General features: G+C 45.5%; 1 protein-coding gene across 3 annotated transcripts in view; it reads right to left on the reverse strand.

The window, feature by feature from the left end:
* Nucleotides 1-27,534, reverse strand: part of PIGN (phosphatidylinositol glycan anchor biosynthesis class N) — a 306,078-nt gene extending 278,544 nt beyond the window's left edge. For 2 of the 3 annotated variants that reach the window (XM_044295070.1, XM_044295067.1), the window contains exons 1-4: nucleotides 27,457-27,534; nucleotides 4,262-4,510; nucleotides 2,466-2,587; nucleotides 172-270 (exon numbers count right to left, since the gene is read on the reverse strand). In XM_044295070.1, coding sequence (XP_044151005.1) covers nucleotides 172-270; nucleotides 2,466-2,587; nucleotides 4,262-4,482 — 442 coding nt within the window. In that variant the 5' untranslated portion in view covers nucleotides 4,483-4,510; nucleotides 27,457-27,534. The remainder of the gene's footprint in view (nucleotides 1-171; nucleotides 271-2,465; nucleotides 2,588-4,261; nucleotides 4,511-27,456) is intronic. The other variant, XM_044295069.1, reaches the window with a different exon arrangement.
* Between the last annotated feature and the right edge of the window lie 348 nt (nucleotides 27,535-27,882).

The following is a 27,882-nucleotide window of genomic DNA, read 5'->3' on the forward strand; positions in this document are numbered from 1 at the left end:
CCGGCTGCACGTCGAAATAGCGGAAGGACGGATCCGACAGGGTGAACAGCCTGTCGGATCAGTCCTGCCGCAAGTGTGAAAGTAGCCTTAGTCTAGTCCTAGGTCTTGACTTGGCTTTTTCAAATTCAACACTCACTTTCCCATTGTCCAATATAGTCCAAAAGTTCATACCTTTAGCAAACATGGGCAAGATATCTGGGCTACCCCAGCTCCACGTGTAGGTGCTTTCATTGAAGACAGAATCGAACTCCACTGGATTTTCTTTCCAGCCTAGGGATGACAATATAGTCCGTAACCAGCAATGTACAGAACGTACCCAACAACTGAAAATCAAAAACAGATTTTCCACAAGTTGTAATGGTAGACTAATAATCTTAGAATAAGGCTACATGCACACGACTGTATGTGTTTTGCGGTCTGCAAATTGCAGACCAGCAAAAAAAACGGATAACATCCGTATGCCATCTGTTTTTTATTTTTTTTGCGGATCCATTGTAACAATGCCTAAAACGTACAAGAATAGGACATGCTCTATTTTTTTTGCAGGGCTACGGAACGGACATACTGATGTGGATAGTACACAGTATGCTGTCCGCATTTTTTGTGGACCCATTGAAATTAATGAGTCTGCATCCTATCCGCAAAAAAAACGGAACGGCCACGGAAACAAACACCGTTTGTGTGCATGTAGCCTAAGGCAGTTTTGATAAACGGTGGAATTTGAGGAAAGAGATAAAACAGTGATGCCTGTTGGGCAGGATATATTTTTAGTAGTGGCAAAACCCCTTTAAAGTACAACTGGCACTTGTCTTGAGAACTATTAGGACCAGTTCACACACAGTTTTTGTCACTCATTTTGGAGCATTTCTGCTTCAAAACAGCCTCCCATTCATTTCAATGGGAAGCAGCACTTTTTTTTTTTTACACGTGTAAAAAATAAAAGTGGAAAACAGAAGTAACACTGCCCTATCTTGGGGCAGAATCGGCGCTGAATCTCCCTTAGAAATGAATAGGAAGCACAAAAAAAGCTCTTTGCGTTTTTCACTAGTTTTTTTGCCCAGATCTGCTTCAAAAATCTCAAGCTGAAAATTCAGCTTTGTATTGAAGAGAAGGATAAAAATAAAAAAACACACATAAAAAAGCGTCAAGAACCGCACACAAAAAAAGTATGCTTTTTTTTAACCGTGTTTTTAAAAATCAGTTATGTGAACTGCCTTAAAGTGAACGATTAGAAGATTCTGATTTTGAAGATTTGGCGCATGCTCCCACCACTAGGGATTATTTTTACCCTCTACAATTTATTTCGGTGCTTGCGTAACCTACATAATTCATCAGCCCACTTTCCAGAAGTGACATACAGATTTTCATTTTTCGGAAAGGTCACAGGTTTCAAAGCCAGAAGGCTTCGTGGCTAATATTTAAAACTAGAAAAGTAGACCTTTATCACAAGGCTGCTACCTGACATGAGAATTACCGGCTAGAACGATTCATTTGTCTCGTACATAGCAGCTTCAGCATGAATATGTATGTACTTTACTAAATATTATAACCACAGGTAAATCTGGAACGTCATGATATACACTAGATTGCTGAAGGGGAATATTAGAAGCAACTGGAAAACTAATCACACACTCCAAAAAGAAGATTTTTTAATGCAATGCACAGTAAAATTTGCCTCCATTTACATGAAACTTGTAAGATTCGGAGCGTTGGTTGTAACTTCCCATCTTGCAGGTTTGCTGGTTCAAGCTGACAGGCAACCAGTTGTCTATCTGAACAGGTACAGTCGCCAGAAGTCCTACATATATGCCATGCGATAGAATGGTTATCCATAGTATACATGTTTAGTTCTATCCATCCAAGGACCAGGGCAAGAAGAAGATGGAGAAGGAGCAATGCTAGTCCTATAGAGTGGGCTTGGCTGACATGGGGATTTGGAGATTTTTAGATATGATATTAATATTATATATAAAAAAGGTATATTTATGTACTTTTAGTATTGAAAAAAAAATAACATTTATAAAAAAATAAAATTAGGAGATTTATCAAACTGGTGTAAAGTAGAACTGGCCTTGTTGCCCATAGCAACCAATCAGATTCCACCTTTCATTTTCCAAAGGAGCTGTGAAAAATGAAAGACAGAATCTGATTGGTTGCTATGGGCAACTAAGCCAGTTCTACTTTACACCAGTGTGATAAATCTCCCCCACACAATAGGCCTCATCTCAAAAATAAGATGTGTAAAAGTATCCAAGTCTCCAAATTCCTGCTCTATGGAGCCTGAAAGCACAAATACTGCCATTCTAAAATAATGTTACTAACTATATGTATTTCATCAGTGTAACCCAAATGTATCGCTTATAAAAGCAACAGAACCGCTTGGAGGTGTTAAAAGGGAGCCCTGGTCTCCCCAAAACCACTCCACCAAATTATAAAAAATAAATAAAAAATCCCCCCGTACATACCTTTCGCAATTGCGCTGACATCTTCATAGAATCCAGCAATGAGTGCAACATGTCCGGGTCTGGACTCTGTAGGAACCCGAGTGTGGGAGACTCCCCAACTACCCTTAGCTTGTATTATATTTCTGAAAAAAAACACACATTACATATAAAATCAGCAAAAGTGAGCATATACCATTGCTATACACGCACCAGAACTCAGACTTAGGGATCATTCACATTGTTCAGCCGTTCCTTGCATTGCGGTCCGCAATGCACAGGCACCATCCGTGCGGCTGCCGCTACAGATCCAGACCCATTCAACTTGAATGGGTTCGTGATCCTTCCGCACCACAAAAAAATGGCTCCATTCCGAACCGACCTTCCGGATTGCGGACCCGTTCAAGTGAATGGGTCCGCATCCATGATGCGGTGTGCACACGGCCGATACGGCTGTTTGCAGGCCGCAATACAGGCACGGCCATGAGCCCTTTAAGGACATCCGTCAGCAGATTTGTACCTATGAAACTGGCTGACCTGTTGCATGTGCGCTTGGAAGCTGAAGGCCTCTGTGTTGGTCCAATGTTCATATGTGCCCACACTACTAAGAAAAATGATGTCTTAATATAAGCAAAATAGCCTCTAGATGTAATGGGATCATTGCCATTACACCTAGAGGCTCTGCTCTCTCTGCAACTGACGTACCCTCTGCACTTTGATTGACAGGGCCAGGCAGACATGATCACGCTTACACTGCTTGGTCCTGTCAATCATAGTGGAGAGGGTGCAGCAGTGGCAGAGAGAGCTAAGCCTTTAGGGGTAACGGCAACACCCCCATTGCTCCTAGAGGTTCATTTGCGTATATTAAAACATAAATTTTCCCTAGCAATGCGGGCACATATGAACATGGGACCAACACAGATGCCATCGGCTGCCAAGTGCACATGCAATAGGTCATAGGTACAAATCTGCTGACAGATGTCCTTTAAACCCTTCCAACCGCTTTACATGTATGCCAGATGTGGGTTCTTTAAAGGGGCACTCTCATCTGAGACACTGGTGACATACCACTAGAATTTGTCACCAGTGTCAGGTGGGTGTAGGTCCCACACCTATCTCTAGAATGGGGTCCTGAAAGTGAACAAGCGCAAATCATGCAAGCATGGGCACCCTCCATTCCCTTCTATGGGTGATCCAAACATAGCCCAACGCTGGGTCGGTTATTTCCAGCACTCCTATGGCGGTGAATGGAGAACTGGCCGTGCATTTCTACGTGACTTCTGAAAATAGCTAAACATGCTCACTTGGCTATTTTCTGAACTCCCACAGAAGTGAATGGACAGCACTACACATATGTGCAGTGCGCTCTCGTTCACTTTTGGGGCCCTGTTCTAGAGATAGACCATAAATATCTAGCCAGCCAAATCTGCAGTTTTTGGTGGGACAGTTCGACAAGTTAATGTGCATTAGGTTCTCCTTATTTTTCCCCTGACAAATGATGGAATTGGAAGCAATGAATATATAATGCCCAGTCCTTCTCATCTGCCAGGAGAGAATCCTGCCACCAGAGGTGTCTGGAGAGGCTTCCTCCTCTTTCTCCAATGACAGCACCTAGAAGCTTAGCTGAGCATGTATGTGTATAATGTAGTTCTCCTTGGTACCAGGAAGCAGCAAAATTATAATTTTAACATTCTAGGTAGATTTACACACAAGTTTGAAGTGTAAAAAAGTTCTGCAAAAGGGATTTCCTTTTCTTTCAAACCCCCGTTAAAGGAAAAGGAATTTAAAAATAAAATCTTCATCCTGCAGTTTAGCCTTACCTAAGATATGGGGCTCTGGGAAGACCATGTTCATCCAACTCAAAGAAGGTGTCAGCTCTCAGTCCATCAGCCACAAACAGAACCAGTCGTTTGGCAGGAGGTGGAAGCCGTGTATGCTGGGGTGTCATGCCATGGACCAGTGGAGATGTAAAGTAGATGTCAAAAATAGATGCAAAGAAGATAAGGTGGATTATCAAGCCAACAATGAAAAACGGTAGCATCTTCTAGAAGACGATGTGCCGGCACTGCCTAGGAACAAAGGAGACAATTAAATGTACAGAAGGAACTGCATCACATTCCTAAGAACTTTTATGGTATAGCTACTCCAACAAGCTATAAAACATTTCCTGGGAACAAGGATAGGACACCCTTATTCTAGGAATTTGTGGGTGTTCACACAGTCCCCAATAAAAGCTGCAGCCAGTGACATGACCCTTCATAAGGAGCTGCAATAGGCTTCAGTAATAGTTACAGTTGGCGACAAAGCCTCCATAACAGCAGCAGCGAGGTCCTTTGCCCTCATAACAAGTGGATCATCTTATACTGCGCCCCGAAGCTGCAGCCACTATGGCCTCATAAGCTCTTGTCAATACTGCTTAGCAAAAAAGAAAAAGAAAGACGACTCTTCATAGGCAGCATGGTAAGTGGAAGAATGAACAGTCAGATAGTGCTGTTGCACTCACATTCGGAGGTTGTCCTACAGGAGCTGCAAGCCACTGATCCACCTGGTCACCAATACTGCTGTACTTATTTTTTTTTTAAATAGGATATTTGTACGGGCACTGTTTCTATCCATACAAGTGGCTGGTAGAGGAGCAGAAAGAACCTATTTTTCAAACATGCAGCTCATATGGTCTTGATCTCAAAAAAAGGACTGGATCCTAAACTGTGAAATGGATTACATCATAGTCATCAATGATCTGATCAAGGAGCTATTGTACTGTACTCGCATCATCACGTCAGTACAGTACAACAGACCCGCAGTCAGTTAGGAACTGACTGTATCATAGATCACTATGAAGAAGTCATTTTGGGTCAAGGGAGTCGCCGTCGGAGTAGGAGATGTGGCCGACACATGGCCCGTGTTTCCTGGACCGAGTGCTGTCGTGTGAACCAGCCCTTAGTCCGAAATGTGGCCGACAAATGGCTCCTGTTTCCCAGACAAAGCGGGGTTGTGGAAATCGGCTCCAAGAATTCAGGCTCCTTCACACACTGTTTTTTCTTAAAAAACACAGCAAAAAAAAAAAAGAAAGCACCAAAAACTGCAAAACTCCACAAAACAACAAAAAAAAAAAATCTATTGTATGTGTCAACCCATCCTTGAATAAACTTTGCAGACAGAAGCCTGTTGATGTTTATGAATATTTGGGAACAATAAGTACAAGCGGCCATGATACACAGAATACATTGCGCCACTACTAGAAAATACTATAGTAGAGCCATCCATGACCGTAATAGATATGCATCTGCATTTACAGCAGCTCAGTACTGCCACCTTGTGGTACCTCCTATTATACACACAGGCTGAATCTTGTGGGATTAACAGACGAGTAATATCCCTAATGTACAATGTAAGCATGCAGCGAGCTACTTCATGCTGAGTGACAATCAATGAGGGAAATGTGATTCTCTATGGCAGGCACCATCTAAATGATTTACAAAGACCTCAAAACAACCAGCACATTGACAAACACATATAATAAAGCCCGCAGATGCAAGACTATAGCAATAAAGCAGAATCCTTTACATTCCTTCACTGCAGGCATTAGCTTTACAGATAGCGGCTCATCCATGATTTATTAGGCCGCGCATGATACCGCTTCCAGACAGGGAAAGCAGAAGGCAGACCAGGAGTCACACACATTCTGGAAAACTGCTGGGTTTTATTTTACTGGTTCTTACACATTCCCCAGTTCCTCCTACATTATTCAAGCCTGTCCCTTGATTTATTTGACTTGGCTTCTATATTTTACATCAATCTGCCCAATTTATCCTCAGGGATTATGAAGATCACATTTGCTGGTGTCATCCCTGTATAAATTGCTTGTGGTAACCCGCCATAAAACCGTTTCATAATGTATGACCCTAGATGAAGAAAACGTATAGATCAGCAGCGCATGGAATAGCAATCTTCTGACGTGTGACATTTTGGCCACATTAGCATAATACCAGCATATTTCCTCTGGTCCCACCACGTACTGGAATCAGAATCATAGGTCTACTACATATATACTGTATACAGCAATACATGTTATAGCGCATGTAGCATATATAACTAATGCTAAAGTATAATGCTCTACAACATCGTTCAAACTACATCTTTCACACTTTTATTGACATCTCTGATCCCCCAAAAAGAAATTTGATGGAAATTAAAAGGAGACACCAAGTGCCCAACCGGGCGTTTTCAATCATTCAAAGACACCAATTGCGCCTCTTGTCTTAGAACCTGTTCTTCCCCCTTGAGCAAGTCTGACCCCTCTGCCTGCAACATCACTGATCCCCCCACTCTTCCTCTCTACCTGCGATATCACCAAGCCGCGGCATTCAAATCTCACATGGGTACAGACTAGCAATGTGTCTGTGCATTGGCCTGAGCATGTGTACTAGTGTGCACGATTTGAATGCAGCAGTTTGGTGACGTTGCAAGCACCAGGGAAGAGGATCTGTGACATTGTAGGCAATCAGTGACGTCGCAGGCATCGGGGAAAGGAATCAGTGACGTCGCAGGCATCGGGGAAAGGAATCAGTGACGTCGCAGGCATCGGGGAAAGGAATCAGTGACGTCGCAGGCATCGGGGAAAGGAATCAGTGACGTCGCAGGCATCGGGGAAAGGAATCAGTGACGTCGCAGGCATCGGGGAAAGGAATCAGTGACGTCGCAGGCATCGGGGAAGGGAATCAGTGACGTCGCAGGCATCGGGGAAGGGAATCAGTGACGTCGAAGGCATCGGGGAAGGGAATCAGTGACGTCGCAGGCATCGGGGAAAGGAATCAGTGAAGTCGCAGGCATCGGGGAAGGAATCAGTGACGTCGCAGGCATCGGGAAGGAATCAGTGACGTCGCAGGCATCGGGGAAGGAATCAGTGACGTCGCAGGCATCGGGGAAAGGAATCAGTGACGTCGCAGGCATCGGGGAAAGGAATCAGTGACGTCGCAGGCATCGGGGAAAGGAATCAGTGACGTCGCAGGCATCGGGGAAAGGAATCAGTGACGTCGCAGGCATCGGGGAAGGAATCAGTGACGTCGCAGGCATCGGGGAAAGGAATCAGTGACGTCGCAGGCATCGGGGAAGGAATCAGTGACGTCGCAGGCATCGGGGAAAGGAATCAGTGACGTCGCAGGCATCGGGGAAGGAATCAGTGACGTCGCAGGCATCGGGGAAAGGAATCAGTGACGTCGCAGGCATCGGGGAAAGGAATCAGTGACGTCGCAGGCATCGGGGAAAGGAATCAGTGACGTCGCAGGCATCGGGGAAAGGAATCAGTGACGTCGCAGGCATCGGGGAAAGGAATCAGTGACGTCGCAGGCATCGGGGAAAGGAATCAGTGACGTCGCAGGCATCGGGGAAAGGAATCAGTGACGTCGCAGGCATCGGGGAAAGGAATCAGTGACGTCGCAGGCATCGGGGAAAGGAATCAGTGACGTCGCAGCATCGGGGAAAGGAATCAGTGACGTCGCAGGCATCGGGGAAAGGAATCAGTGACGTCGCAGGCATCGGGGAAGGGAATCAGTGACGTCGCAGGCATCGGGGAAGGGAATCAGTGACGTCGCAGGCATCGGGGAAGGGAATCAGTGACGTCGCAGGCATCGGGGAAGGGAATCAGTGACGTCGCAGGCATCGGGGAAGGGAATCAGTGACGTCACAGGCATCGGGGAAGGGAATCAGTGACGTCACAGGCATCGGGGAAGGGAATCAGTGACGTCACAGGCATCGGGGAAGGGAATCAGTGACGTCACAGGCATCGGGGAAGGGAATCAGTGACGTCACAGGCATCGGGGAAGGGAATCAGTGACGTCACAGGCATCGGGGAAGGGAATCAGTGACGTCACAGGCATCGGGGAAGGGAATCAGTGACGTCACAGGCATCGGGGAAAAGAATCAGTGACGTCACAGGCATCGGGGAAAAGAATCAGTGACGTCACAGGCATCGGGGAAGGGAATCAGTGACGTCACAGGCATCAGGAAAGGGGATCAGTGAAGTAGCAGGCATCGGGTAAAGGGATCCGTGACATCAAAGGGAACAGGAAAGGAGATCAGTGATGTTGCAGGCATCTGGAAAGGGGAGCAGTGACAGCATAGGCAACAGAAAAGGGGATCCATGACGTAGCAGGCAGAAGAAAGGGACTTGGATGTGCAAGGGGGAGTAACGGGCTGAGATATGAAGCAGGCTTGGGCTGTTTGCAAGATTAAAAACGCCCACTTGGTGCCTCAATCACATATCCATCAATTATTTGTCTTAGGAAACAGCAATAAAAGTACCAAAGGTATGGTGTGACCGATGTCATAGTGCACAATAGTACTTTAGCATTAGTGATATGTGCTATATATACTGTAGGAAGGCACAAGGGTCCGTCATTGACGGAAGGTATGTGTCACCGAGGTTCCTGGCCTCGGTGAGATAGGAACCGGGAATTTTGTGCGTCAGCGGCAGCTAGTGCTCGCTGACACTGTTTTACTTAGTGTGGCTGTAAAGCTAATCCGGGCCGGTTCTTATTGGGAGCAGGCAAAGAGCAGGGTGGGTGGCTGTTCCCCACGTCCAGGCCAGGTTATGGGATGGGGTTTAAAAACCCAGCCAGCAGCTCAGCTGGGTGTGGAATGAACCTCCTGGTGATAGTGGAGCTCTGTTTTGGGAGCTGAGGAGATCTGCCATACTGCAAGGCTTAGAGCTGCATGAGAAAGCCAGCTGGAAGCCAGGCGCCCTAAAGCCTGCTGTGGACTGCCAGGTGACGGGTTTTTGAGTTCTGTGGACTTTTGCTGTGTGAATTAACACCAGGACCATGCCAAGTATTGTGTTTCTTTTCTGCCTTTTTGTGCGAATAAACACTGACCGTGGTTTTGCCTCTGTATTGCGTCCGCTTACCCTGCCTACCAGAGCAAATCCCTACAATACACAAAAAGACAAAATCGTTTGCGCCCTTCTGTTAAAGAAAGAAAAACCCTTAATGGTCACTTAAATAACGTGAAACTGACAAAAGTAATAAAAATAAAAATGTACTGTCAATTAGCTAGTGAAAATCAGACATTGCTTTTAAATTGTGGTTCAACAAAATTATTAAAAAACAAACTAAAGTACCACAAAAATGGAGGGTACCTCTAGAAAAGACTGAAAATAATTGGACCATAGGGACAGTTATACTAAGGTGTGTCCTGCGATTAGCAGCACTGGTGTCTTCAGTAATCAGTCGTCTGTCTAAAGGGTGAGAAGGAGTCACCGTGCGGTTTGGCATCATGGTGTGCACCACACTGAACATGGACCACAGAAAGGAGAGAGTTGTCTCAGGAGATTACTAAGAAAACTATATAGACAAGACCATCTCCAAACAGCTCGACGTTCCTGTTGCTACAGTTGCACATATTATTCAGAAGTTAGGATCTACGGGACTGTAGCCAATATCCCTTGACGTGGCCGCAAGTGGAAAATTGATGATAAATTGAAGATACGGATATTATGAATGGTAACCAAAAGCTCAAAACAACTTCCAAAGAGATAAGAGGTGAACTCCAGGGTCAAGGTACATCAGTGTCAGATCGCACCATCTGTCGCTGTCTTAGCCAAAGTGGATGGGTATTTCCGTCTTGCACTTGGGGCATATCACTAGGAAAATAGCCGAAAGGTGACCAATGAGAAAACTACTGTTGAAAACAAATCATAAAAAAGAGAGACTGGAATTTGCAGAAAGGCATACTGACAAGCCACAAAGCTTCAGGGAGAATATCCTTTGAACAGATGTGACAAAAGTGGAGCTTTTTGGCACGTCAGCAACAAAAATGAAGCATACAAAGAAAGGAACATTGTACCTAGGGATCGACCGATATTGATTTTTTAGGGCCGATACCGATAATTTGTGAACTTTCAGGCCGATAGCCGATAATTTATACCGATATTCTGGGAATTTTCATTTTTGAAAAAAAATAAAAAATTCCCACAAATCTGCTGAAAATTAATGTTTTTTTTTTTTTTGTAAATCTTTCTTTTTCATTTATATTTAATATTTTGATGTTTTTATTATTTTTTTTGTAACTTTTTTTTTTAACTAACTTTTAGCCCCCTTAGGGACTAGAACCCTTGTCCTATTCACCCTGATAGAGATCTATCAGGGTGAATAGAAGTTCACACTGTCCCTGCTGCTGTGTGCTTTGTGCACACAGCAGCATGGAGCTTATCATGGCAGCCAGGGCTTCAATAGCGTCCTGGCTCCCGACCTCTATGAGCAGTAGCTGCGATCCGCGGCACCTGAGGAGTTAACTACCGCAGATCGGAGCTACAGCTCATAGAGGTCGGGAGCCGGCTATGTGATCCTGCAGCTCCCGCCTCCTGTATATGAATGAATGATAGATTAATCTTCATTGGTGGAGCAGTGGCCATAGCCCCTTCTCTTCTCCTCCCTCCTCTCATTGGCGGCAGCGGCAGGAGCAGCACAGGGGGAGGAGACACTGCTCCTTCTCCCCTGTGCTGCTAAGGGGAACATGGAGAGCGCTGTCAGCAGCGCGATCTGTGTTCCCCATACACTATCGGAATATCGGCAAAATAGATGCCGATAGTGTTCAAAATCCTGAATATCGGCCGATAATATCGGTAAATCCGATAATCGGTCGATCCCTAATTGTACCTACTGTGAAACATGGAGAAGGCTTGGTTATGTTTTGAAGCTGATTTGCCGCATCTGGCACAGGGTGTGTTGAATCTGTGCAGGGTACAATGAAGGCTATGAAGGCATTCTGGAGCAAAAATAAGATTTCAAAGTTAAAGTGACACTAAAGGCACCCAGACCACTTCAGCTCATTGCAGTGGTCTGGGTACAGTGTCCCTTTTGCAAATCAAGCTGCAATGTTCTAGAGAAACTGCATTGTTTACGTTCCAGCAATAAGTCAGCCACCTGAGGGCTTCCTGGATTAAAACAGACCTTTGGTCCTCACACCCTGCATGATGACCTCCAGGGTCAGCATTGATACAATGCCCTCGTATGGGGTGATCTAATCTCAGCGTCCATTAGTGAGCCTCTGTTAGAAGCAGTGTGGGCATAACTACTGTAAAGGGGGCACATATCTGGGCATAACTACTGTGAAGGGGGCACATATCTGGGCATAACTACTGTGAAGGGGGCACATATCTGGGCATAACTACTGTGAAGGGGGCACATATCTGGGCATAACTACTGTGAAGGGGGCACATATCTGGGCATAACTACTGTGAAGGGGGCACATATCTGGGCATAACTACTGTGAAGGGGGCACATATCTAGGCATAACTACTGTGAAGGGGGCACATATCTGGGCATAACTACTGTGAAGGGGGCACATATCTGGGCATAACTACTGTGAAAGGGGGGGGGGGAGGCCCTTCACAGTAGTTATTAATCCCTTTCAGCAGTCCCTCCTTCAGTGAATGGGGGACTGCTGAAAGGGGTTAATAACTACTGTGAAGGGCCTAGCCGTCTGGGCAACCCCACAGATCATCCCCCACCCACCTTGTACTTGTTCCACTGATCCGCTACTTGCGGGCTACATGAGTTCAGTCACTTCGGTGCGCAATCCCATCCTGTGGCGCGTGATCCCGTGAGACCCGTGACCTACAGCGGCAGGTCTTGCGGGATCACGCGCTGCAGGACGGGATTGCCCATCGAAGTGACTGAACTCATTCCCGCGCAGCCCACAAGTAGCGGAACAATTACAAGAGGGGTGGGGAATAGCCAAATTAAAAAAATATTTTGAACCAAAAGGTGTTATGGGGGCTCTGTGGATGGCACTGTTATGGGGGGGGAATCTGTGGATGGCACTGTTATGGGGGGGGAATCTGTGGATGGCACTGTTATGGGGGGGGATCTGTGGATGGCACTGTTATGGGGGGGGATCTGTGGATGGCACTGTTATGGGGGGGGATCTGTGGATGGCACTGTTATGGGGGGGGATCTGTGGATGGCACTGTTATGGGGGGGGGATCTGTGGATGGCACTGTTATGGGGGGGGGATCTGTGGATGGCACTGTTATGGGGGGGATCTGTGGATGGCACTTATGGGGGGGGATCTGTGGATGGCACTTATGGGGGGGGATCTGTGGATGGCACTTATGGGGGGGGATCTGTGGATGGCACTTATGGGGGGGGGGATCTGTGGATGGCACTGTTATGGGGGGGGAATCTGTGGATGGCACTGTTATGGGGGGGGAATCTGTGGATGGCACTGTTATGGGGGGGGGATCTGTGGATGGCACTGTTATGGGGGGGGATCTGTGGATGGCACTGTTATGGGGGGGGATCTGTGGATGGCACTGTTATGGGGGGGGATCTGTGGATGCACTGTTATGGGGGGGGATCTGTGGATGGCACTGTTATGGGGGGGGATCTGTGGATGGCACTGTTATGGGGGGGGATCTGTGGATGGCACTTATGGGGGGGATCTGTGGATGGCACTTATGGGGGGGGATCTGTGGATGGCACTTATGGGGGGGGGATCTGTGGATGGCACTGTTATGGGGGGGGGATCTGTGGATGGCACTGTTATGGGGGGGGGATCTGTGAATGGCACTGTTATGGGGGGGATCTGTGGATGGCACTGTTATGGGGGGATCTGTGGATGGCCCTGTTATGGGGGGATCTGTGGATGGCACTGTTATGGGGGGATCTGTGGATGGCACTGTTATGGGGGGGATCTGTGGATGGCACTGTTATGGGGGGGATCTGTGGATGGCACTGTTATGGGGGGGATCTGTGGATGGCACTGTTATGGGGGGGGATCTGTGGATGGCACTGTTATGGGGGGGATCTGTGGATGGCACTGTAATGGGGGGGATCTGTGGATGGCACTGTTATGGGGGGGGATCTGTGGATGGCACTGTTATGGGGGGGATCTGTGGATGGCACTGTTATGGGGGGGGATCTGTGGATGGCACTGTTATGGGGGGGATCTGTGGATGGCACTGTTATGGGGGGGATCTGTGGATGGCACTGTTATGGGGGGGATCTGTGGATGGCACTGTTATGGGGGGGATCTGTGGATGGCACTGTTATGGGGGGGATCTGTGGATGGCACTGTTATGGGGGGATCTGTGGATGGCACTGTTATGGGGGGATCTGTGGATGGCACTGTTATGGGGGGATCTGTGGATGGCACTGTTATGGGGGGATCTGTGGATGGCACTGTTATGGGGGGGGGGATCTGTGAATGGCACTGTTATGGGGGGGGGATCTGTGAATGGCACTGTTATGGGGGGGGATCTGTGGATGGCACTGTTATGGGGGGGATCTGTGGATGGCACTGTTGTGGGGGGGGGATCTGTGGATGGCACTGTTGTGGGGGGGATCTGTGGATGGCACTGTTGTGGGGGGGATCTGTGGATGGCACTGTTGTGGGGGGGATCTGTGGATGGCACTGTTGTGGGGGGGGGATCTGTGGATGGCACTGTTGTGGGGGGGGGGGTCTGTCTCTTGTTCTGGACAACAGCTGAGGAGGCGCACTGTATTTGTATCAGCGTATCCCGGCAACACTATGTAGATGACAGTAAGTGTGTGGACATGTCATCAGGAGCATGGGATGATGTTTAATGTAGGAGTGGATTATAGTCACAGATCATATACACATCCAAGAATAGCTAAGAGCAAAGCATTGGACTATTCTAAAATGGCCTGTGAGCCCCGATCTAAATCCTACTGAACATCTGGGGAAGGAGCTGAAACACGCAGTCTGGAGAAAGCACCCTTCCAACCTGAGACGGCTGGAGCAGTTTGGTCACGAGGAGTGGGCCAAAATACCGGTGGACAGGTGCGGAAGTCTCATTGAGAGTTATAGAAATCGCTTGATTGCAATGATTGCCTCAAAAAGTTGTGCAATGAAATATGAAGTTAAAGGAGTTCACCTCTGAACCCGGACATATCCCCATTTTCACCCAGGCAGCCTCCCCGATAACAGCATCGGAGCTGAATCACGCACGACAAAGGCTTTTATTTGGAGATCAAGGGACGTACCGGGCTTTCCATGGTTAAAGACTTCCGCCTAGTAGTGAGCTCGATGACATCACTGGCACTAATGGGTGGGCTTTAGCGCTGCCCTAGCCTGTAAAACGGTTAGGATACGCAGATACGGACAAGAAAAGGCATTTCCATTATAGTGCTGGCCATGTGCGGTTCGCAAAATGCGGAACGCACATGGCCGGCGTCCGTGTTTTGCGCATCCGCAACACTTGCGGACGTGTGAATGGGCCCTAACTCTTGTATCTGTGCTCCATGCCAGAGTTTACTTCCTGCTTTAGTCTTGTGCTGTTGTTAGGGCTTGCATGGGCGTGTCTCACACATACACCCCCCTCTGTCTCACCAGCCTATGGCTGGATTGCAGGAAGTATTTAAAGGCCCTAGGAAGGCTCCTGAGCAATCTTGGTCACTAGCTTGTCTAGTTCCTAATGTGTTTTTTATTTTTTTGGGAGTTTCTGCTTTTCTGTGTACTGGACCCTGCTTTTGGATTTAACAGATTTTGCTTGTTTGCCACCTGCCTCTGATCTTGCACTTTGTTTACGGACTTTGCTTGATCGCTGCCTGCCCTGACTTCGGACTTCCTGACCACGTCCTTCCCCTCGGTGATTGCACCGGTATCTCTGACTCCCTGGTCAGCTAGCACAGACCTGGTGACTACCCTAACTGCCCAAGCCTATTCTCACCATCAGAGGCTCTAGTGAAGACCAGGTAGTTGCTTAGTAACGCCCCTCCAGAGTATAGCCAGTCAGTGGCGCAGTGGGTCCACACCAGGTTGCATAACACTGCACGTGGCCCATAGACATTTAGGATGTGTAATTTTAAAAGTTGAAAGTGACATTAAGGGCTGGACAATTATGACAAAAATGAAAATTGCGATTAATTGAAGATGTAAACTCGATTACTGAATAATTATTTGGGGGAGTGGCTTAGTACTGCTTGTATAAGACTTTACAATATTTAATCCCTTCATGACCAGCCTGTTATTGGCGTTATTGAACAAGTGTTTTTCTAACTTTTTTTTCATTGTCGCCTTCCAAGAGCTATAACTTTTGTATTTTGAGGGCTTGTTTTTTGAGGGCTTGTTTTTTGCGGGACAAGTTGTAGTTTTAAATGGTGCCATTTTGCGAGACACATAACTTTCTGATTAACTTTTATTAACTCTTTATGGAAAGGAGATGGGTAAAAAAAAGCAATATTCCCACTGAGTTTTTAACATTATAAATTGTGTGCTGTTTATTTTTCAGAATAAATAACATGATACCTTTTTATTCTCTGGGTCAGTACGATTACAGCGAAGCCAAATCCATTTTTTTTTTTTTTTTTTAAAACAAACATTTTTTTGCATGCCATGACCCATAAGGCCTATTTCACGCGGGCGTTCCGGATTTGCTCCGGATGCGTCGCGTATGCATTGAGGGAAAACCACGCGAGTAGGCATGCAATTGCAGTTTTGACTGCGATTGCGTTCCGATGTTCAGTTTATTCCGGGCGAGTGCAATGCGTGAGAAAAAAAAAACCGAATGTGGTACCCGAACCCAGACTTTTTCACTGAAGTTCGGGTTTGGGTTAGGTGTTCTATAAATTTTATTATTTTCCCTTATAACATGGTTGTACGGGCACACCGCAGGGCGCAGAAGGAAAGGAATGCCATACGTTTTTTGGAAGGCAGATTTTGCTAGACTGGATTTTTTGACACCATGTCCCATTTGAAGCCCCCCTGATGCCCCCTAGGAGTAGAAACTCCAAAAAAGTGACCCCATTTTAGAAACTACGGGATAGGGTGGAAGTTTTGTTGGTACTAGTTTAGGGTACATATGATTTTTGGTTGCTGTATATTACACTTTTTGTAACAGGAAATAGCTGTTTTGGCACTTTTTTTTTGTTATTTACAACATTCATCTGACAGGTTAGATCATGTGGTATTTTTATGGAGCAGGTTGTCACGGATGCGGCGATACCTAATATGTATACTTTTTTTTATTTATGTAAGTTTTACACAATGATTTATATTCTGAGAGCCATAGTTTTTTCAGTTTTTGGGCGATTATCTTGGGTAGGGTATGATTTTTGCGGGAGGAGATGACTGTTTGGCACTATTTTGCGGTGCATATGACTTTTTGATCGCTTGCTATTACACTTTTTGTGATGTAAGGTGACAAAAAATGGTTTATTTAGCACAGTTTTTTTCGGGTCATGTGATATATTTATAGAGCCGGTCGATACGGACGCGGCGAAACCTAATATGTATACTTTTTTTATTTATGTAAGTTTTACACAATAACAACTTTTTTTAAAACCAAAAAAAATTATATTTTAGTGTCTCCATATTCTGAGCCATATTTTTTTTTATTTTTTGGGCAATTGTCTCAGGTAGGGGCTCATTTTTTGCGGCAGGGGTGATGGTTAGATTGGTACTATTTTGGTGGGCGTACGCCTTTTTGATCGCCTGCTGTTGTTTATTTAGCACAGTTTTTTTTTTTTACGAAGTTCATCTGAGGGGTTAGGTCACGTGATATGTTTATAGAGCTGGTCGATACGGACGCGACGATACCTAATATGTCTATATGTATTTTCCCTATTTTTTTACTTTATATTTGGAAAAGGATGCTTTTTTTTTTTACTTGAAACTTAATTTTTTTGGTAAAACTTTTTTTTTTTTCACTTTATTATTTGTCCCACTCTGGGACTTCAACATTACAGGGTCTGATCCCTGTTTCAATGCAGCACGATACATCTGTATTGAACTGTAACGCTGGGTTCACACCTGAGCGTTTTACAGCGCGTTCCTACTCGCTGTAAAACGCACAACAGACAAGAACCAATGATTCCCTATGGGAATGGTTCTCACCTGGGCGTTTTACAGCGGGTACGATCGCGCTGTAAAACGCCCGACGCTCAAACAAGTGCTTGAGCTTTTTTTTGGGCGTTTGTCGCGCGTTCCCGCACATAGAAATTTGGGAACGCGCGACAATGTGTGAACGCCAATCTCTGTATGCGCGATTGTAAACGCCCGTACAATCGCGCATACAGAGCGCTCGTTTCCGAACGCTCAGGTCTGAACCCAGCGTTAGTGTCTTACACTGTAAGATGCTAAGAGTTGCCTAGGAGACCCAGTTGCCTAGGAGACCCAGCAGCGTGGGGACCAGATGTATGAGATGAGGGAGAACAAACCTCCCATATGCCGCGGTCAGCTCTGATCGCGGCATATGAGGGGTTAGTCCACCGGCATCGACGTTATCGCCGATGCTGGAGGATGGAGCAGGGATCCGGCAGTCAGTAACAGCCAGATCTCTGCTTCTGATTACGGGACCGCATGCAGGGGGAAGAACGCTCGTCCTTTAGCGCTAAGTGCTGGCGATTTAGGACGAGTATTCTCGTCCTGGGTCGTTAAGGGGTTAATATGATCTTCAGCTGAATCTCTGGAGGAATGGAGTTTATGACGAGACATGAAGTACAGAGAGGACGGACAGGACAGACTGTGGTAATGTGGGGCTGTGGTAATAGAGACTGCATACAAGTGCTACTGCTCATCAGCCACATCCCCACCACCTCGTCCTGCTCTGTGATTAGGACAGGATTTGTGTGTGCTAGCAGGATGGTGGCCATTTTATTTCTCCTGATGACTGGTCCCTAGACAAACAAGCCATTAAAAATAATGAAAGGTAACTAACAATATATTTATAATAAAGTAATACAGGCAGTTCCATAAATATTGGGACATCAACACAATTGTAATATTTTTGGCTCTATACACCACCACAATGGATTTGAAATTAAACTAACTAGATGTTCTTTAACTGCAGACTGTCGGCTTTCATTTGAGGTTATTTACATCCAAATCAGGTGAACGGTGGAGGAATTACAACAGTTTGCATATGTGCCTCCCACTTGTTAAGGAACTAAAAGTAATGGGACAATTGGCCTCTCAGCTGTTCCATGGCCAGGTGTGTGTTATTCCCTCATTATCCCAATTACAATGAGCAGATAAAAAGGTTCAGAGTTCATTTCAAGTGTGCTATTTGCATTTGGAATCTGTTGCTGTCAACTCTCAAGATGAGATCCAAAGAGCTGTCACAACATCCTATGGGCAGATGAGACCAAGATCAACTTGTACCAGAGTGATGGGAAGAGAAGAGTATGGAGAAGGAAAGGAACTGCTCATGATCCTAAGCATACCACCTCATCAGTGAAGCATGGTGGTGGTAGTGTCATGGCGTGGGCATGTAGGGCTGCCAATGGAACTGGTTCTCTTGTATTTATTGATGATGTGACTGCTGACAAAAGCAGCAGGATAAATTCTGAAGTGTTTCAGGCAGTATTATCTGCTCATATTCAGCCAAATGCTTCAGAACCCATTGGACGGCACTTCACAGTGCACATGGACAATGACCCAAAGCATACAGCAAAAGCAACCAAAGAGATTTTTTAGGCTGGGTTCACACTTGAGCGTTGCGCAAACGCGCGTTTTTGACGCGCATTTTTATGCGCGTTTTTGTAATAGTAAACGCGCGTTTGACGCGCGTTTGTGTGATTCACTACAGTGTCCTATGGCCACAAACGCCCCAAAAGTCGCTCATGTACTTTTTGGAGCGTCGGGCGTTTTACAGCGCGATCGTACGCGCTGTAAAACGCCCAAGTGTGAACCATTCCCATAGGGAATCATTGGTTTCTCCTTGTTGAGCGTTTTACAGCGCGTAGGAACGCGCTGTAAAACGCTCAGGTGTGAACCCAGCCTTAAGGGAAAGAAGTGGAATGTTATGCAATGGCCAAGTCAATCACCTGACCTGAATCCGACTGAGCATGCATGCCACTTGCTGAAGACAAAACTGAAGGGAAAATGCCCCAAGAACAAGCAGGAACTGAAGACAGTTGCAGTAGAGGCCTGGCAGAGCATCACCAGGGATGAAACCCAGTGTCTGGTGATGTCTAAGCGTTCCAGACTTCAGGCTGTAATTGACTGCACAGGATTTGTAACCGAGTATTAAAAAGTGAAAGTTTGATTTATGATTATTATTCTGTCCCATTACTTTTGATTCCTTAACAAGTGGGAGGCGCATATGCAAACTGTTGTAATTCCTACACCGTTCACCTGATTTGGATGTAAATACCCTCAAATTAAAGCTGACAGTCTGCAGTTAAAGCACATCTTGTTTGTTTCATTTCAAATCTGTTGTGGTGGTGTATAGAGCCAAAAATTTTAGACTTGTGTCGATGTCCCAATATTTATAGACCCGACTACTTATTTTTATTTTCTTAATTCCTGGAGAAACCCTTTAATGGCAGAGAGTTTTCAAAACTGGTGTAAAGATAAAATGGCTGAGTTGCCCAAGGCAACCAATCAGATTCCACCTTTCATTTTTCACAGCTCCTCTGGAAAATAAAAGGTGGAATTTGATTGGTTGCCAATCTCCCTTTACACCAGTTTTGATACATGCCCTGAACTTGGAACTCTGCGGATGCAAAGCGGATGTGTGACTACGCTCAAAGACTGATATAGTATTTAAATAAAGTTTGTTTTGTACCAAAACTACAGACTGGAGAAGAGTGAATCGAATCATCCAAATCAAATTTGTTCACAAATCAGCTTGAGCAGTGAGGGCATCCCCTCCCCCTTGACTGACAGTACCAGACCTCTCGCCTGGCCCTGTCAATCTCGCACCTGCGCCGTTGCTCTGAGTAGTGGTACAAATGCTGACTGTACATGCGCTGCCACACTTCTGGGTGCACCAGTTTTATTTTCCTTCTATATTGCTTCTTCTTGACTCCCTAAGTGATTCTGGTTTAGTCCAGTGATAGACCTTCTGATATATGCAGGCTACTAACACGCTGCGATAGTGAGGTATCAAACGAGAGCACCTTTATAAAGCCACCACTGATCCTGGGGTGTTATTTATTGCGGTTCTCTGCCTTTTCTCTTCATTAGCCATAATGTTGTTTTGTATCATTGCTCAGTGTAAGTTAATAAACTTAGGGGGTCATTAACTAAGCTGAAATACACCCAAATTAACCATTGCGCCGCTATCTGCGACTTTATCCCGCCCACACCAGTTCTAAAATTGTGGGCGTGGGAGGGGACGGGCCGGCAGGCCTGTCTCATTCACCATTTTCTAAGCCTGTTTTAGGTGTACAAAATGGTCTAAATGTGAGACAGCTCAGAAGCGGTCTTGCATGTAGAAGCGGTGCTGGATGCGCCAAAGTTATGCAGAGGCCGGCATCTCTTCATAACTTCGGTGGAGCCAGCTATGGGCCTTTTAGACGCCAGTTTTAATAAATGTGCCCCTTAAAAGCCATGTACACCTTTGGGGCAATTTTGTTTATTTAATTTTTATTATTGCATTATACTTCTTTTGAGATAAAAAAAAAAAATTCAATTGGTCTTTAACAATATGAAATCCTTTTTTCTGTACAGAGTTGACATGCTCTACATGCTCTAATAACTTTTCCATCATTTGGGGAGCAGACAGGCTCCTTATCTCTCCTCTCAGACATTATAAGCATTCATAGATCAGTTCTGATCTTACTGATAAGAATGTGGCTTTAATAAGTGTTTATGAACTCTTCATTTAGGCCTCTTTCACACGGGCGTGAGTTTTTTTGCCCGGATAAGAGCCGGGTGCGTTGCGGGAAAATGCGCGATTTTTTCTGCGCAAGTGCAAAACATTGTCATGCGTTGCACTCGCGTGAGAAAAATCGCGCATGTTTGGTACCCAAACCCGAACTTCTTCATAGAAGTTCGGGCTTGGGATTGATGTTCTGAAGATTGTATTATTTTCCCTTATAACATGGTTATAAGGGAAAATAATACATTCTGAATAAAGAATGCATAGTAAACCAGCGCTAGAGGGGTTAAAAAAAAAAAATAAATTTAACTCACCTTAGTCCACTTGCTCGCGAAGCTGGCATCTCCTTGTGTCTCCGCTGCTGATGAACAGGACCTGGGGTGAGCTGCTCCATTAAATACAGGTTAAGGACCTTCGATGACGTCACTCCGGTCATCACATGGTACGTCACATGATCTTTTACCATGGTGATTCACCATGGTAAAAGACCATGTGATGACCGGAGTGACGTCATCGAAGGTCCTTAAGCTCTATTTAATGGAGCAGCTCACCCCAGGTCCTGTTCAGCGCAGAGGAGACACAAGGAGATGCCAGCTTCGCGATCAAGTAGACTAAGGTGAGTTAAATTATTTTTTATTTATTTTTTAACCCCTCTAGCGCTGGTTTACTATGCATTCTGTATTCAGAATGCTATTATTTTCCCTTATAACCATGTTATAAGGGAAAATAATAATGATCGGGTCTCCATCCCGATGGTCTCCTAGCAACCATGCGTGCAAATCGCACGGCATCCGTACTTGCTTGCGGATGCCATCCGATTTTCACACACCCCATTCACTTCTATGGGGCCTGCGTCACGTCAAAATCGGAAAATATAGAGCATGCTGCGATTTCAACTGAACGCACAAGTGATGCGTTAAAAACATCGCTCATGTGCACAGCCCCATAGAAATGAATGGGTCAGGATTTAATGCGGGTGCCATACGTTCGCCGCACGGATCGCACCCGCACGGAAAACTCGCCCGTGTGAAAGGGGCCTTAGAGATAAAGTTTATTAGATAACTTGCACAAAGTGAAAGTACCAATCACACAGTTTCGAAAAACAGTTAACCCTTTGTGACTAAACAGCTCAATAGTTTTAATAAAGGCCAATTGAAAATATGATTTTTAGCCAAAAATGAATTAAATGCAATCATAAAAAAAAAAAAAAAAAAAAAAAAAGACTCCAAAAGGTGTACATAGCCTTTAACGTTCAAGTGGGACTTCTGTCATTTCTTAGCCTGTGTGAATTTATTCCAGGGAGAGGGACGTGAATGTGGAGCCCATTTAGCACCTTTGTAATATATGTGTGCACTACCAGAGGTATACGCATGTATCTTCATGTAGAAAAGCTCCACTATGGAGGAGTCGAGCCACAGTACCAACAACCAAACACTAGATGGCAATATAACACAAGCTAATGGGACAGTACAAACTACATCCCAGGCAGATACATTCATCGGCCAAAGCGCCTTAGGGGAGAACCTAGTTTCTGCTGCATTCTGAGCAGCACACCATGTATTATTCAGTTTACAATCCAATTATGCTCGGGGAAACAGCAATAGCACAAAAGGAATAAACTGGATTTATGAATCACTGAACCAAAACTGAATTCTTATTTAGTATTAAAGGGGGTCTCCGGGATTTTTATATTTATATTGGTCCTATCTTATCGGTGGCGATCTGACACTCTCACCTACCATCTTTTTTTCCAGTAGCCCCCAGCGCTGAAACTACACAGTGCTGTCCACTGTGTACTGGATGGAGCTGATCCCATTGAAGGCTGCAATATTATTAACCAAAGTACCCAGAATGCTGTGAAACTTACAGTGCATCCAGCATACTGCCTGGTAGGGTAGATTATGCTGAGCGCATGCACCAGCGCAGGCTCGGAATGGCCAGCCCCTCAGTGCTCCAAACTCCTCATTGCTGCAACAGAGCTATCATTGCAGTCAGCATGATCAACCATACCAGGAAATATGTCTGGTTTGCTAGGGTTGATCATGCTGACTGGTGCATTTTAAGTCATTCAAGAATTGTATAGCTCAGTCAAAAACTATTAGGTTGGATGAATATGGAACATTTTGTGCAGCTCTAAAAGGGAACACGTTAGGATCTTCATGCTTCTCCGGCTGAATGACCGGTTCTCCCTAAGGACCAATAGCCAGAGATCTATCGAACAAGCCGAGCCAAGAGGGAGTCACCGCTATAACTCTTCTCAGCCCTGACTCGTTTTTCAACTATGTTTTCTCTGAAGTCTCTAAAAATAATAGCTCTGTAACCAGGGAGCCTGTCAGTATTGCATGCAGCCCTTGGGCTCCTGACAATTCCAGTTAGGCCTCCTGCACACGAACGTGTGCGCCCCGTGGCCGTGCTGCGGCCCGCAATGCACAAACACCGACCGTGGTGCAGCGGCAGTGGATCGCAGACCCATTCACTTTAATGGGTCCGCAATCCTCCCGTTCCACAAAAAGATAGGACATGTTCTATCTTTTTGCGGAACGGAAGTACAGGACGAATCCCCACGGAAGCACTCTGTACTGCTTCCGCAGGGTTCCGTTCCGCATCTCTGGATTTGCGGACCCACTGAAGTGAATGGATCCGCATCTGTGATCCAGAATGCCCACGGAACGGCGCCCCTGTATTGCGGATCCGCATATGCAGTCTGCAGCATGGGACACCTATAGTTTTGTGCAATAGGCCTTAAACTGATTTTCGGGTTGTCTCATAACATACCTCCCAGCTTTTTGGATGGTCAAAGAGGGACACTTACGGTTCATTGTTTGAAAGATCCATTTTTCATACATGTCTATATACTTCAATAGAATTGGTGCAAAAATAATAAAAATATAGAAATTTCGAAAATCTCAACTGCATCAAATAAGATACAAGATGGACTCAAAAATACAGAGAGGAACCAGATAAACACTTTATGGCTTCCCTCTGTACTGCGCATGTGCCACTGACAGATAGTATCCAGGTATGTGCTGTGCAGTGAGGTGTACTGTGCTCAGTTTACTTCTGTACTGCGCATGTGCCACTGACAGATAGTATCCAGGTATGTGCTGTGCAGTGAGGTGTACTGTGCTCAGTTTACTTCTGTACTGCGCATGCACCACTGACATCCAATATCTAGGAATGTGCTGTGCTCAGCTTCCTTCTGTACTGCGCACACACCACTGACATCTAATATACAGGTATATGCCATGCAGCTAGGTGTACTGTGCTTAGCTTCCTTCTGTACTGCGCATGCACCACTGACATCCAATATCTAGGAATGTGCTGTGCTCAGCTTCCTTCTGTACTGCGCATGCACCACTGACATCTAATATCCAGATATATGCCGTGCAGCGAGGAGTACTGTGCTTAGCTTCCTTCTGTACTGCGCATGCACCACTGACATCTAATATCCAGATATATGCCGTGCAGCGAGGAGTACTGTGCTTAGCTTCCTTCTGTACTGCGCATGCACCACTGAATCTAATATCCAGGTATATGCCGTGCAGCGAGGTGTACTGTGCTTAGCTTCCTTCTGTACTGCGCATGCACCACTGACATCCAATATCTAGGAATGTGCTGTGCTCAGCTTCCTTCTGTACTACGCATGCACCACTGACATCTAATATCCAGATATATGCCGTGCAGCGAGGAGTACTGTGCTTAGCTTCCTTCTGTACTGCGCATGCACCACTGAATCTAATATCCAGGTATATGCCGTGCAGCGAGGTGTACTGTGCTTAGCTTCCTTCTGTACTGCGCATGCACCACTGACATCTAATATCCAGGTATATGCCGTGCAGCGAGGTGTACTGTGCTTAGCTTCCTTCTGTACTGCGCATGCACCACTGACATCTAATATCCAGATACAGACGTGGACAAAATTGTTGGTACCCTTTGGTCAATGAAAGAAAAAGTCACAATGGTCACAGAAATAACTTTAATCTGACAAAAGTAATAATAAATTAAAATTCTATAAATGTTAACCAATGAAAGTCAGACATTGTTTTTCAACCATGCTTCAACAGAATTATGTAAAAAAATAAACTCATGAAACAGGCATGGACAAAAATGATGGTACCCCTAGAAAACACAGAACATAATGTGACCAAAGGGACATGTTAATTCAAGGTGTGTCCACTAATTAGCATCACAGGTGTCTACAACCTTGTAATCAGCCATTGGGCCTATATATATGGCTCCAGGTAATCACTGTGTTGTTTGGTGATATGGTGTGTACCACACTCGACATGGACCAGAGGAAGCAAAGGAAAGAGCTGTCTCAAGAGATCAGAAAGAAAATTATAGACAAGCATGTTAAAGGTAAAGGCTATAAGACCATCTCCAAGCAACTAGATGTTCCTGTGAGTACAGTTGCACATATTATTCATAAGTTTAAGATCCATGGGACTGTAGCCAACCTCCCTGGACGTGGCCGCAGGAGGAAAATTGATGACAAATCTAAGAGACGGATAATCCGAATGGTAACAAAAGAGCCTAGAAAGACTTCTAAAGAGATTCAAGGTGAACTTCATGCTCAAGGAACATCAGTGTCAGATCGCACCATCCGTCGTTGTTTGAGCCAAAGTGGACTACATGGGAGACGACCAAGGAGGACACCATTGTTGAAAACGAATCATAAAAAAGCAAGACTGGAATATGCCAAACTACATGTTGACAAGCCACAAAGCTTCTGGGAGAATGTCCTGTGGACAGATGAGACAAAAATCGAAGTTTTTGCCAAGGCACATCAGCTGTATGTTCACAGACGAAAAAATGAAGCATATCAAGAAAAGAACACTGTCCCTACTGTGAAACATGGAGGAGGCTCTGTTATGTTCTGGGGCTGCTTTGCTGCGTCTGGCACAGGGTGTCTTGAATCTGTGCAGGGTACAATGAAATCTCAAGACTATCAAGGAATTCTAGAGAGAAATGTACTAGCCAGTGTCAGAAAGCTTGGTCTCAGTCGCAGGTCATGGGTCTTGCAACAGGACAATGACCCAAAACACACCGCTAAAAACACCCAAGAATGGCTAAGAGGAAAAAATTGGACTATTCTAAAGTGGCCTTCTATGAGCCCTGACCTCAATCCTATTGAGCATCTTTGGAAGGAGCTGAAACATGCAGTCTGGAAAAGGCACCCTTCAAACCGGACACAACTGGAGCAGTTTGCTCATGAGGAGTGGGCCAAAATACCTGCTGAGAGGTGCAGATGTCTCATTGACAGTTACAGGAAGCGTTTGATTGCAGTGATTGCCTCAAAAGGTTGCGCAACAAAATATTAAGTTAGGGGTACCATCATTTTTGTCCATGCCTGTTTCATGAGTTTATTTTTTTACATAATTCTGTTGAAGCATGGTTGAAAAACAATGTCTGACTTTCATTGGTTAACATTTATAGAATTTTAATTTATTATTACTTTTGTCAGATTAAAGTTATTTCTGTGACCATTGTGACTTTTTCTTTCATTGACCAAAGGGTACCAACAATTTTGTCCACGTCTGTATATGCCGTGCAGCGAGGAGTACTGTGCTTAGCTTCCTTCTGTACTGCGCATGCACCACTGACATCTAATATCCAGGTATATGCCGTGTAGCGAGGTGTACTGTGCTTAGCTTTCTTCTGTACTGCGCATGCACCACTGACATCTAATATCCAGGTATATGCCGTGCAGCGAGGTGTACTGTGCTTAGCTTCCTTCTGTACTGCGCATGCACCACTGACATCCAATATCTAGGAATGTGCTGTGCTCAACTTCCTTCTGTACTGCGCATGGGCCACTGATATCTAAAATCCAGGTATATGCCATGCAGTGAGGTGTACTGTACTCAGCTGCCTTCTGTACTGCGCATGCACCACTGACATCTAATATCCAGGTATATGCCGTGCAGCGAGGTGTACTGTGCTTAGCTTCCTTCTGTACTGCGCATGCACCACTGACATCTAATATCCAGGTATATGCCGTGCAGCGAGGTGTACTGTGCTTAGCTTCCTTCTGTACTGCGCATGCACCACTGACATCTAATATCCAGGTATATGCCGTGCAGCGAGGTGTACTGTGCTTAGCTTCCTTCTGTACTGCGCATGCACCACTGACATCTAATATACAAGTATGTGCAGTGCAGGAAAGGCTGATAAAATAAACTATGACATCCATAGAGAAGGATGAAAAACTGCCTTACCATCACCCATAGCAACCAGAGAGCTCAGTCACTGCTCTGGAAAAATTATTTACTCTGGTTGCTATGGGCAACAGCATCAGTTTTTCTATCCCCCAGCACGTGCAATGTCAGCAACATCAGAAAGATGCCAAATCTGTAGAGGCAGAGAAGACACGGAGATGGCTGACAGTGAGCACAGCTCCAGCGTGTAGGCTCTGCCATCATACATATGGTAGGGGTCAGCGCTCACCTCATCAGTTCACATGTAGCTTTCAAATTCACACAGCTTCTGCTGTCATGGTCCCTGATGCTTCCTGGTCGCTCTCTGATGACGTCATGGAGAAGCAGAGCAGGCCGGGACTTGTAGTTTCCTCTGGCGCTTGTGTGTCTTCTAATTCCGTCCATTTGTACCTACCGTCTGCAGCGTCCAGGAACACGATTTAGGTTGCAGATATATACATATGACAAAGAGTAATGTGCCATATAATTCAGTGGGTATATTGCCGGCCTGCATATTTTTCATAGGGCGAGACTTATTGAACTGGTGTAAAGGAAAATGCCTTAGTTGCCTATAGCAACCAACCAGATTCCGCCTTTCATTTTCTAAAGGAGCTCTGAAAAATAAAAGGTGGACTCTGATTGGTTGCTATGGGCAACTAAGACAATTTTCCTTTAC

The sequence above is a fragment of the Bufo gargarizans genome, chromosome 5 (genome assembly GCF_014858855.1).
Source record: "Bufo gargarizans isolate SCDJY-AF-19 chromosome 5, ASM1485885v1, whole genome shotgun sequence".
Lineage (NCBI taxonomy): Eukaryota > Metazoa > Chordata > Amphibia > Anura > Bufonidae > Bufo > Bufo gargarizans.